The 12917-nt window shown below is 31.6% G+C and overlaps 1 protein-coding gene across 1 annotated transcript in view; it reads left to right on the forward strand.

Moving 5' to 3' along the window:
• Nucleotides 1-12917, forward strand: part of LOC142333136 (mediator of RNA polymerase II transcription subunit 12-like protein) — a 138272-nt gene that overhangs the window by 82793 nt on the left and 42562 nt on the right. The window contains exons 27-29 of the mRNA XM_075380069.1: nt 4891-5006; nt 7928-8283; nt 11463-11656. Of these exons, the coding sequence (XP_075236184.1) occupies nt 4891-5006; nt 7928-8283; nt 11463-11656 (666 nt within the window). The remainder of the gene's footprint in view (nt 1-4890; nt 5007-7927; nt 8284-11462; nt 11657-12917) is intronic.

Consider the following 12917-nt stretch of genomic DNA (forward strand, 5'->3'; position numbering starts at 1 on the left):
GTAATTAAATATAATCCTTTGTAGCCTTTTACCCTTGTAAGTAGTAAATATAATAAATGTGATATAATATCTACATCTAGTTATCCATCCATCTAGTTATCATATCCACAGTGATATTAATGGTTCCTATTTTGAGCATGACTATTCTGGTGATAGTACAGTTAAGTTATTTGTTTTTGTTATTTTTGAATGTAATGTATCGGGTTGGTATAGTGGTGAATGTGTCTTCCCAAATCAGCTGATTTGGAATTCGAGAGTTCCAGCGTTCAAGTCCTAGTAAAGTCAGTTATTTTTACATGGATTTGAATACTAGATCGTGGATACCGGTGTTCTTTGGTGGTTGGGTTTCAATTAACCTAACCACACATCTCAGGAATGGTCGAACTGAGACTGTACAGGACTACACTTCATTTACATTCATACATATCATCCTCATTCTTCCTTTGAAATATTATCTGAAAGGTAATTACCAGAGGCTAAACAGGAAAAAAAAGAAAGATATTTTTGAATGAACATGATTTCTACTTGTATGACCAGATTTCACTAAAATCAGATTAAGGCAGTGACTTAGAACAATGAAGTTGTTTTAAATTAAACATTATAAGATCAAATTCTATATGTAGTTTTAAACAATCTGTTGATTTAGTATAGTGTGCATCATAGAAGAAAAAAGCTACAATTTTAAGAGTTAAATCTGACAAAAAAATTCATGAAAAAATTGAGTTTAAATCATGATAAAACTTTTTTCCATAATTGTTTTTGAAAGTTTCAATTTTTTTTTAAGAAAACCTTTAGAAATTATTATTTATAAAAAGTATATCATTTTTCACCTGCATTCCCCTTTACACAACTTTTAACTTTCATAACTTTGTTATGAATCATATAAAAAACTGGAATTTTTTATGTAATCTCTTAAATTTATTTTTACATTATTTCACATATAGTAGATGCCGCTTATTGGAATCACTTTTGTAGATTAAAAACAGTGAGTCGATAAAGCAGCTGATTCAATTAAGCGTTGAAGGTCATTAACAACCTAATTTTATGTAAAAAGCTCATAAAATATAATGTATTTATTGGGGTACAGTATTTATGTAGTTAATAACATAATACATTAAAACAAACTAGTATTGAAAAAAACAAAAAGAAAAACTTACCTTTACTGTTATTTGTTTTTGTTTTAGTCATTTGTGTTAAATGCAGTACTGTGCTATAAAAAGATATTCAAGGTACAGTACAAATATTAAAAAGGGGGAATACTGTAAAATGTAAATTTATAAAAAAAATTTATGCAATTAACTATTAAAAAACAATTCTATAACTTATATAGAGAGTACACAGATTTCAATTATTCTGTAATTTTATGTAACGGCTTACCTTTTTTGAAGTAAATTTTTTTTATAGTGTTCCAAGGCATCATTTTCCACTTTATAAAGATCATGGAACTGTTCTTGTTTTCTTATGTGTAATTCCTTTTTCCATAGAACTGATAGCATATCGGTAATTTCTTTTAACGATGGTGCTTGGGGTCAGATTTCCTCTGTTTTTTCAATCTTGTCCTCTTCTAGCCCTTGATTCATAATTTCTGATGTAATTCATCATCGGTAATAGCAGTACACACAGGTACCAGGAACATCTCCATCAGTAGAGATTGATTGATTAATTTTATCACCCACATCTTCGATTGAACTTATCGGCACAATGTCATCAAATTCAATAAAACCATTTTTTTTAAGCAGTTTCGAATGGTTCCAATTTTAATTTGTTCCAAACTTTGCATAACATATGAGTAGCATCTATCTATTAATGTAATGTTTTTTGCTATATCATTCACAGTCTCTTCATGTCTGTCTTCATCTATCACTTGATTTGTCATCCTTATATTTTTACTATATAAAACTTTCAGGGTTTTTACAATTCCCTGATATAAGAGCTGTATTAAAGCCATTGTATTCAGTAGTAAAAAAAATAATTTTATGGTTTTTAAATTAAAACTCGCTAATGTATGTGCTGAAAAGTTGTCTAAAATTAACGCTATTTTTCTTTTCTGACTAATTAGTTCTTCATTCCATTTAATCAAAAACTGAGAAAACAATCAGATGTTATCCACACATTTTTTTTTTTTAATTGCACAGGCAAGAAAACGTTATGGAAACATCTAAGTTTTTTTGGTTTGTCTATAACTAGAAGTGTTTTTTCATCACTTCCTCATTCATTGCAAGCGAGGAGAACTGACACGGTCTTTCTGCCTTTTACCACCTGAGTTGTCAGTTTTTTAAAACGAAATGAAAAATCAGGAATTGCTCTGAAATACAACCCTAGTTCATTTCAGTTATAGATAACAGATTTGAAGTTTTTTAAAATTTCAGGAATGCAGTTCTTACTCCAGTTTTCTGCAGTAGGTTAATCAAAATCCAATTTTTCTCTGAATGATTTCTTGTAAACAATATTGTTTCTCTCTTTCCACCGAGAGAGCCAACTATCTGTTGGTTTGAAATCTTATCATCATATTTTTCTGCAAATTGTTTTTCTTTTACCATTAGGATTTCACGACTGATAAGCTTTTATTGTTCTTGCCTCAGTGAATCACTTTAATAAAGCGGGTACATCATTTTCATTCTTATTACATTTCCTCTTTCTTTTCACATTCTCATTTTGGGTGACTACAGCCTCCAATTCTTTGTGGATTTATTGATACGAGAAAGTAAAGTTTTAGAAAGTTCCAGTGATGTTGCAGCTTCTCGTTGACTACATTTAGGAAGTTTATTATATTTTTTAAAATTTTTAACGTAAATCTAAATCCTTATGTTTAGGTGTTATGGTTTTGATATTCACAAAAATTTCAGTATAGTACACAAAAAATAACGTACAAAATCACAAATGATCACAATAAAACAATAGTAACGTAATGCTAAACTTTAACAACTGTTGAAGCACGTGCAAAAAGAAAATTAAAAGATTTAAACAAACATATGAAACGAACCATATATACAGTGTAGAAATTCACTGAAAGACAAATGGCTTGAAGTGTACTGCACTACTTTACATATACATATTTAGTCAGGCATCTTTTACTGAAGGAAATCTGGCATACGCTGTTTATCTTTAGCCAGTTAGCGGCAAGACGATGGTACAATATGATCTGCTTCCTTTGAATAATCAACTTTAAACATTAAATGCAGGTACTACAGTAAAATGAAAGTGTAAAAAACATAATTCATTGCAATAAACTATAATTAATTTTGTTTTATAACAAACGTAAAATATTAAAATGTTGATTCAGTAAACCGATTCTTGATTTTATTACACAAAGAAATTTATACAAATTTCCTGTATTTTGGTTTGGGTTTTAGAAAAATGATTTAATTATCTGGCTGATTAAATTACCCAATGATTCTAATAAGCAGCATGTACTGTATTTAAAAATATAAATTTACTGTTGTTTTATTAATTTAAAAAAAAGAAATCCTAGTGGTTGGTTTCAGTTTTAAAGCAGTTTAAAAAAAAATTACTACTTCAACTGTCAATAAGTAGGAAATATTTGTTTAAACTGAACTATATGCCTAAAAAAATTATTACAGTATATATGTAGTTAATAAATTCATTTAATAATAATATTATTGTGACTGAAAGAAAAATTGTCTATTTAATCTGCAGCCAATGTTAACCATGTACCATAGAAGAGTAAATCTATTCACGTGCTCTACAATGAAACAGCTATGCCAGACTGTTCTGTGTTCTATGTTTGTATGAAGCGGGTTTACTTTTTTATAACAGGCCTTTTAACAGGCTATGTTCTTCTTTTGTGATTTATGTGTATTTGTATTATGAACAGCTTTGACAAAAAATTAATTGATCTTTGTAGGTTTTGCATTGGTGTTTTGTTCATGTTTTTTTTTTTTTATGTGAAGATATCAATTTTTTATACATGTGGGAATAACTCCGATTTAAAACAAAAAGATTTCATACAAACACAGCACATGTCAAAAGTAATTTTTAATTTAATAGAAAGATTGTTTAATTAACTACATTTAAAGACATATATTGTTTCAGTTGTAATACAAACACCAGTGCAATAATTTGTTGATCCCATAAAATCCCACGATTAATTTTGTAATCTTTGCACGATGTTAAACTGTATGGTCAGTTCATCTCAATCTTATTAACAATCTTTTTTCAATCTTTGAAATCATGTAACTAGATAACAGATATTCACACTCAATGCCAACATCTTTGTATCAGCAGTATGTTCTGCTTAAATACTAAGCTAAATATTTATTTTTCTTGAACTTTTTTATGTAAGCCAACAAGTGAAAACAATATTTAAATATTGTTTTAATATATTTTGATTTTATGGTTCTGTTGTTACAAGGAGTATCATTTGTTATCTTTAGTTATAAAGTTTCCTCAGTTTTTGAAGTTACAGTTTAGAAAACTTCTTGTGGCTTATTTTGTCCAAAAATGGTCCTATTTTTTTCTTTTAATTTAAAAAAGTTGATTGTGTAAATGATTGTATTTTCTCGAAAGCTGTTTATACATTTAAAATGCGTTATCTATATTTATACCTGGTTATACCTTTATCTAAATTCTGTTGTTAAACAAAGTTCCTGTCCCTCAAAAGATTAATAAAAAATAAATTTGGTAGAAAACTATTAAAAAAACATATTGTAAGAATTTTCACTTAAAAAGAGAAACCAAAAAGTACATAATACAAGTATCCTTTTCTTATCAGGGATTCCCATCATATGCATGAAAGAAAGGATTATTAATGTGTGTTTATTGCTTCAAATAATAAGTCTTGAAGGAACTCAACATTTTATTATTTGTGTGTTTTTCTCAACTTTTTTTAATTTTAATTATTATATAGACATTGTTTAATCTGTTTTCTAGGATTGATAATGCTCGTTTAACAATGTCAAAACCACAGACACAATCAATGTGGCTTGTTGCACCTCTCATATCAAAATTACCAAGTGCTGTGCAAGGAAGAGTTTTAAAAGTTGCTGGTAATTACTTATTAATTTATTTTCCATTTTCAGTATCCATATTATCTCAGACAGTTTTGTCTCGTATCTACTCCTGATTTCCTAACATACTTAACGTAATTTTAAATTTAAAATATATTTTAATTTTTACATGTTTTTGTTTGGGTATTAATATATTATATTCTTGTTTAATATTGTAATTACATTCCAATAAACAATGAAGTTAATCAAACTGAATTTCCCTGTAAGAATACATTTGGTAACTTAAGCTCTGTTATTATGAAATTTATTATTGTACAAATTTTTTAATGCTCATTTCAAAACAAGCTAAATTAACTTAAGTGTGCACTGAATTTACCATTTCTATCTTCATTAATATAAATCTCTTTGTTACATATTTGTGATAGAAGAATATAAGAAGCAGATTATATCAGAAAATAAACATTATTCAGTTGATTTTTTAAGTAATTCTGTGTGTTCCTATTGTTTTTTTTTTTTTGTGTAGTTCGTTATATCATCTTAAGCCTTGCTGATTGTTTTTTCTGCTTCAAGAGTTTTTCTTTTCATTCAGGATCAAGCTCTGTTACAATATGGAAGTTTTATGAATGAAGCAAAAATTTCTTAGACAGTACTTTCTTTAGTAGGTGTCCTTTATAGAGTGGTTTTCCGTTTAATGTTCTTCCTGAAGATTTTGCGCCCCCTGTTGCTGCAAATTTCATTTATTAATTTCTTGAGGTGTTAAGTTTGGACTTGTGTACATTTAGAAGTTAAATCTACAAAGTCGTACTAAATAAGGAAATTATTGTTTTATTAAATCTAATTTCCTAACAAAAACCAACTGGGTTTCAACTCATATATGCTTGTACTTACATTCCTGTTTTTGTTTTTGTAACGTGTTTCAAATTAGGAATGGGCTCTCATCTGCCTAGTGTTTCGTTCTGAACTGTCCTGATGTTGCATCAATGTGCCATGTACTACTCACGGACCAGATCTAGGCTCTTGGATGAAGTGATCAGTCTCAGGCCAGGTCAGGTCCCTACATTTGGATGCCATTAATGAAGTTGCTGTGGCTTATATGTACAGTAAGGTAATATTTGTGAGCAATGTCCAAAGCCCAGAGAGCTCTGGAATAGGTCTGTCCCAAACATTCAATTATTATTGTCATGGCATTGCTGCATTTAGTGATAGTTAATTTGCATCCCTCTTCAGTCAGGCATGCTGAGTATAAATCGAATTTGAATATGTAGCTGGAAATTCTGATGGCTGAATTACACTTAACTCATTCCTCATGTTGCTGCCAGGGCATACTCCAATTCCCTGGCCTGGCATACCTGCCGGAGCAGAAAATCAAGGCTTAGCTCTGTCAGCACATTACCTATTAAATCATCAGAATAAGTATTCTTGATGCTTATAAGGAGGGTACGTTCATTTACATAGAACATGTATTCTTGCTTACTACATGTTGCAGGGAATGTTTTTCTTTTCCATATCTGTTCTAGTCTTTGTTGTTATTGCAACATTTGAAAATCATCTTAGATATGAGAGGTAAATACAGTCTTTGAGAGTAATTATATTCATTATACAGCCAATATCTGTGGTAAACTGAATGATGGCTTTTCTGGTAGGAATGAATATTTATTTGATCTGGTGTGCTGATGTGTAACTAAATGTTTCAGTCAGAGAAAAGTAATGAAAACTAGTTCAGTTCTTGCTCTTCTTAGTAAGTTAAGCATGGTATGCTTATTGTTATTACTGTTATTATTGAGAGAATAGTCTTGTTAGTGATTTTTTTATTATGTTAGGGCGCCTATAACCATTATGGTTATGATGTGTAACAAACCACAAAAACAAGTATGCAAAAGTCAGTATAAAACAATTTTTTTCTAGCTAAACGTATATTAAACAGTAACAATGTATATTATCAAATTATATTATGTATTATCAAATCTACCTTTACTGTTACAACTAAAATTGCAATTGATTAATTGTGTACTATGAACTTATTACTGTATTGATAAGTATAAATTTTTTTATACAGGGTGATTTGCTGATTTGAAGGGTCAGTAAAAACAAAGATGTTATAGGTATCGTAATTATTTTTTCACCATATGCTGCTACATTGGAAATTTACGTTTACACTGTTCTGAAAATTTTATCCAACAAGTGGGTGTCCCCCATTGGCAATACACTGATTTACCATAATTCAGAAGCGTCGGTCGACTCTTTCCAGCATAGCAAGGGGTATATTGCCTATTGCTTGGTGAATATTCACCTTCAGTTCAGCAAGCGTTCTTGGTTGATCAGTGTACATAAGACCCACCCGTTTGAATGAGACCATCTGCACCTTCTAATGGTCAAACCTCACTTCCTGGTGCCGAATTCAAATCAGCAAATTATGCTGCTGCACCCTGCATTTATCTTTATATAAAATACATTAAAATACAGCAATAAACCTTAAGCTAAAAAAAATAAAATATTTTAATCATAGGTACTGTATTTCTGTTATACATTTGTTACACTTCAAAGCTACTAAATTAAATTTTATGAAAATAAGGGGCTAGCTTTATTTAATAACTACCTCTCTTCCGGATTTTTGTGAAACCCTCAGATAAAATTGTGTTTTGTACAGTTTTACAAATGCAGAAGGTACCAGAATGATGCTGTAAATAAAATCAAGGTAGCAATAACCCAACCTTACAGCAGTTAATCGAGAAAGAAGTGTAAAGGATAGGTAAGGATTAGGAATTGGATAGATTAGGGTTGTTCATATTCTTGCCTTTACTGTTTCAACTAAAATTACAATTGATTAATTGTACTACAAATTTATTACTGTAGTGATAAGTTAACATTATAAAAGTAAAGTATAAGCTGTTTATTTATTTATTTTATTTCTAGTCTTGTTCTATCTGTGTTGTATAATATGATTTGTTGTTTTAATTTAGGTCAGGTGTTAGAAAGCGGTAACTGGGGTAATAGTGGATCTTCTGGAAGTAGTAGCAATACAACAAGTGGAGGTGGTAGTGGCGGTGGGGGAGGAAGAAGTAGTAAAGGAGAAAGAGAGAGAGAAAGTAACCGCAATACACCTCAACATACACATAGCTTAATACAGCAACAGCAGCAGCAGCAGCAACAGCAGCAGTCTATGCAACATTTAACAACAACACAACGACATGCACCTCATCATCAACCATTCTTATCATTAGTTTTAACGTGTCTTAAAGGACAAGATGATCAACGTGAAGGTTTACTTGTATCATTACACTCACAGTTGTCACAGTGCCTTACTGTAAGCAAAGAGGTAATTTTTATATAACTGATAAATTGATTTATTCCTTAAATTATTGCTTAAACAGATTCTGCTATTTATTTTTTATTTACTTTCTACATGTTACAATTTAAGGGAGTTCTTGTTGAGGTCATTGTGTTTAATTGTTATTACATTGATAACAACATTTAATATCCTGGTGAAAATGGATCCAAACACAATCTAAATTATATGAAAGTAATTGTGTAAGATGTTGACAAATGTTAACAAACGGCCTGAGTTATGGTTTGTGTGGATGCTACTAAATTCAAGCTCGCTTAACAAAAGGAGTCTGCTGCTGAAATATTTTGTACTTACATTTAACTTATTTTATGTTATATATTAAAGCAATATTTTTAGGATATGAGGGCGGACACAGACATATTCAATAGGGCCTTAACGACTTTGCATTCTATAAAATGTGTAGTTAATGTTTTGTTAGTTTAGAGTTTTATATGAGCAGTGGCAGAAATATAATGCACAGTTGCTCATAAGTCTCAAGTGAAAAGAGATAGTCAAATGAATAAATATGACATAAAAGTAACTTTATTTGCTGGAAAAACTTAATTTATTTTTCCACATAGTTACATGTACAGCTAGCTGTATATTTCATTTCTCCTGACAGTGGTGAACCAGTTTTCTCATTTGGTTAATGAAGAATTCTGCTGGTCTTTCGTTGATTCATGATCTTATCCGGTTGATCATGTCCAGTTAATTATCCGTGGTGAAATGAATACCTTAATATCAATCTAATATTGCGGAAAGAAGTGAAAACTTTTCCCAATTTTGGTGAGTTTGGGAAGTGTGAAATAAGTTCATACTTCAATGGCATAACAGTCTCAGTAGTTGCATGTGGTTTGTATGGCCGAGCATTGTCATGTTGCAGAATTATCGGGCTCTGTGGATTTTTGAACATAATACTTGTCTCCCGAGGTGTTTTAATTTCTCTATGTTTCGCACAGAATTTGCAGTTGACCCAGCTGCATGTGTTTGGGCAGAGTCGAGTATGCCTGATATGTCAGGGATACTCGACTCTGCAACAATGATGAGTGACAAAAAATGAGAGGGTGTGGGTAAATTAATTTTGAAATGTTATTAGTAGGGGAGTGAAATTATAAAATGGCAGCAGCTGTCAATTTGTATGATGTTTTGTACATTTGAGGGTTCATTATATCTCAGCCACCCCTCACGCATATAAGAATCATTTGCTGTAATAATTCATATTAAAAAGAGTTAACAATCCCAGGTACAAAAATAGTAATATGAATTCTATACTTACATATCACATAGTACAGCCAATTCATAATATGAATTCTATACTTACATATCACATAGTACAGCCAATTCACATAAATATATGCTTATGTAAAGCGACTGCACATTTTACTAACAGACAGCTGGAATCACCAGTAGTTTTAATGTAAATTATTTTCTTCACAACCCTTCTTCCATCCCATTAATTAGTTTAAATTGTGCAGTTATATACACACCATTGTTAAATATTAACAATACATAGTATTGTTAAATATATAGTTCAGTGCAAACATTTGTTTAATGAGAACTGAAATAGTAATGGTTTTTTTTATGACTATTATATTGGAACCGATTATCAGAAGAATTCCAAGACTACTTAAACAACAGATAAACTGCTGTTAAATATACTTCAAAATTATTTTTTTTTAATATAATCTCCTAATGAAATTATGGGACATTGAAATTGCATTACCAGAAAGAACTGTTTCGGTACTTTTTGTGCATGTTATTAATTCCTACGTGTTTGCTTCAAATGGATTAAAACTTGCAGGATTAACACAGAAAATAAAATGATAAAACTCTGTTTTTTCCGTGACAAGTGATTTGCAAAATGCAACTATGTTCAAACCTTGGAATATTGTTGTTTCTTACTAAAATAATGTGTTCCTAATCTGAGTTAATTCAGTTTATTCTACTATACATATTTTGTTTTTCTTTACTAAGTACAAGGAAGTAAGAGAAAAAATAAAACTATTCAAAACAGAAAAGGCTAGAATGAGCAGTGAAACGATTTCAACAGCTAGGAAGAATTGAAAGCATTAACTGGCTCTAAGTTATACTTTGAGGATAAGAAATTTAAAAAAAAACTTTTTTTAGTGCATTGCAAGCTGACAAGTAAGTTTTAATGAAAATATTATCACTTTTTGAGATCAAAGAAGTGCTACTATTTCTTTCGTAGAAATCTTCTTTGTGTTTAAAATGTGCAGGATTTAACATTAATTTGAAGAAATAACTAGTTTGCATTCTAGTATTTAATTATAGTATATTGTTACCACATATATGCCTAATTTAATATTGGCGGACAAACACTATAGCAACTCAGTGTGAGCTAGCGCACAGTTTATGCATGAGTTGAGCGTTGATACAAGCATCACTACCGCTGCACAGATGACCGCACAGTTCTTTCACCATAGCGGTGCTGCTGCCCCACCACTCTCAGGTTCTAATAAAAGAATGTGTACGAGAGAGAATTCTCAGTTCATTGTCGACCACCACCTGGAGAAGACCAAGAAGAAGAAGAAGATGGAAGAAGACAGAAGAGTTTCCCCGGCCGGCTCAGCGTGAGACCTCCTGGCGAATGCCAACATCCCTGCTGAAGCAGCAAGCCTGGTCAGTCCACCGAGGGAGCCACTGGACACAGACGCTGCCTTCCTGCTCCAGCTCACCGGTCGTTAATTGCCCTGGTCGGTGGACTCGGCAGCAGGAGCCGGCGCAGCATGGGATTGCTTGGGGAGAACCGCCTTGGCCATGCCGGTGAAGGACAACTGATGCCAACCCGACACTGCGGAGCTCTGGGGGCCACCATTGCTATGCTGTAGTGGGGACCCAACTGTCACGGAGGGAAAGCCTGGTTGGACTTTAATGGACTAGCCGCAACTCCCCAAATTCACCAGAGACCAGCTTCTGAACCCAACAGCTTTTCTCAGAGCTAATGCAAAAAACGACCCTTTTCAGGGCCACCACAAGGTTACGAATTACATGCTGTCGAAGTAATTCAGCGACACTGTAATATATATGTTTTTTTTTTTTTGTAAATTAATATTGTCTTAAGCTTTATCGTTAGAAATTTAAAAGTCACCTCAGAAAATCTACAATCCCATTTTTTGAATTTTTATTAATTATTATTTATTTAATTTTAGGATCGTGTTAATAGTATGTCAAGCACAGAGTCGTGTAAAGGTCGTGCAATCATGCAAGATGCCTTATTGTTAAGATTTAGTCTTGTTGGTGGCATGTTTGATACTATACAACGAAATACTACTCTTACGACTGACTGGGCGATTTTATTAGTACAACTTATCAGTTATGGTGTCATCGACTTAAATAATAATTCGTAAGTTATTTATTTTATATTCTGTTTGTCTACAAATCCGGATAATTAATTCAATTTTTGATTTGAGGTTGTGCATGATTGTATTTAAATATACACTATTCTTTTTAATTAGCAGTTATTATTTTATATCATTTCATCATTATTTTTTTTATGGCTTTATCATAATGTGCTTATAAAATTGCAGTAGCTAATTTTGGATAATTGACTATTCCAGAATTGATTTGTGATATACAGATTAAAAAAAAAAACACATAGAGAAAAAGGTTTGTTAATATGAATAAGTTATTTTACATACATTCATTTATTTTCCACATATTTGTCACCCTTATTTCAGCACTTGTATCAAAATTTTGTTGACCCTTGTCAAAGAGCTCAGCTGGCAGTGTACCCTGCCAATTATTAACTTCTATCTATATGTGAGCTCCTTATTGATTTCAGAGTGCTGGGTTTTTGTTAGATCTTCATTATTTGAAGAGGTGAATCAAGTCTCTACATCAAGTCATGGCTGTAGGAGTTGGTCAAAGATCTTTCACTTGAACTGGTCAAGTATGCTTTGTGTAATCGGTGAAATGGGATTGTGCACCGTTATCCAGAACAGTACCCTTCATGTACATCTTGCAGCACTTGTTTTGGATTGACCTCCAAAGCTCTTTAATGTTTAAACTTCAGAGATAGATATATATGTGATTCCAGGTTCTGTGAATTTTGTTAGAAAAGTTTACATGTACTCAAAATGTTAGGCATTATTTTTTGGTAAGAATCTTTTTTGGCATTCTAGGTGATCAAGTGTAGATCCACTATCTAGAATGTTTTTTGTCTGTCTGTTCACCGACTTCATAATCAATGACTCATCCTTGGTCACAGTTTTCCCCGTATATTCATCCACCATTTTATTGTAGCATTCAAAAGAATTGAAAGACAGTGATCATTATTTCAGCTTTGATATCCAGATTGCAGGTAATTTATAGAAATCCACCCTGTCAGCCTAAATGCATGGTTTTAAAATTTAGAAATTATATAATGTACCGCACAGGATATCAATGTTTTTTACAAGAGTTCATTAATCGTGATCGAATATCAGCCTTTCCTCTCATCCTTTGTGTCTGTGCATCCTTCTTCTAAACAACAGTAATGTAGCTTACAAAATTATTACCTTAATTATGATATACTTGTTATCAGTTTGTATGTCCTGCTTGTAAAAAAAAAAATGTTGCCATGTATGTTACAGATGGCATCACCAACAGTGAAACATTAAGGCAAA

The sequence above is a fragment of the Lycorma delicatula genome, chromosome 12 (genome assembly GCF_047948215.1).
Source record: "Lycorma delicatula isolate Av1 chromosome 12, ASM4794821v1, whole genome shotgun sequence".
Lineage (NCBI taxonomy): Eukaryota > Metazoa > Arthropoda > Insecta > Hemiptera > Fulgoridae > Lycorma > Lycorma delicatula.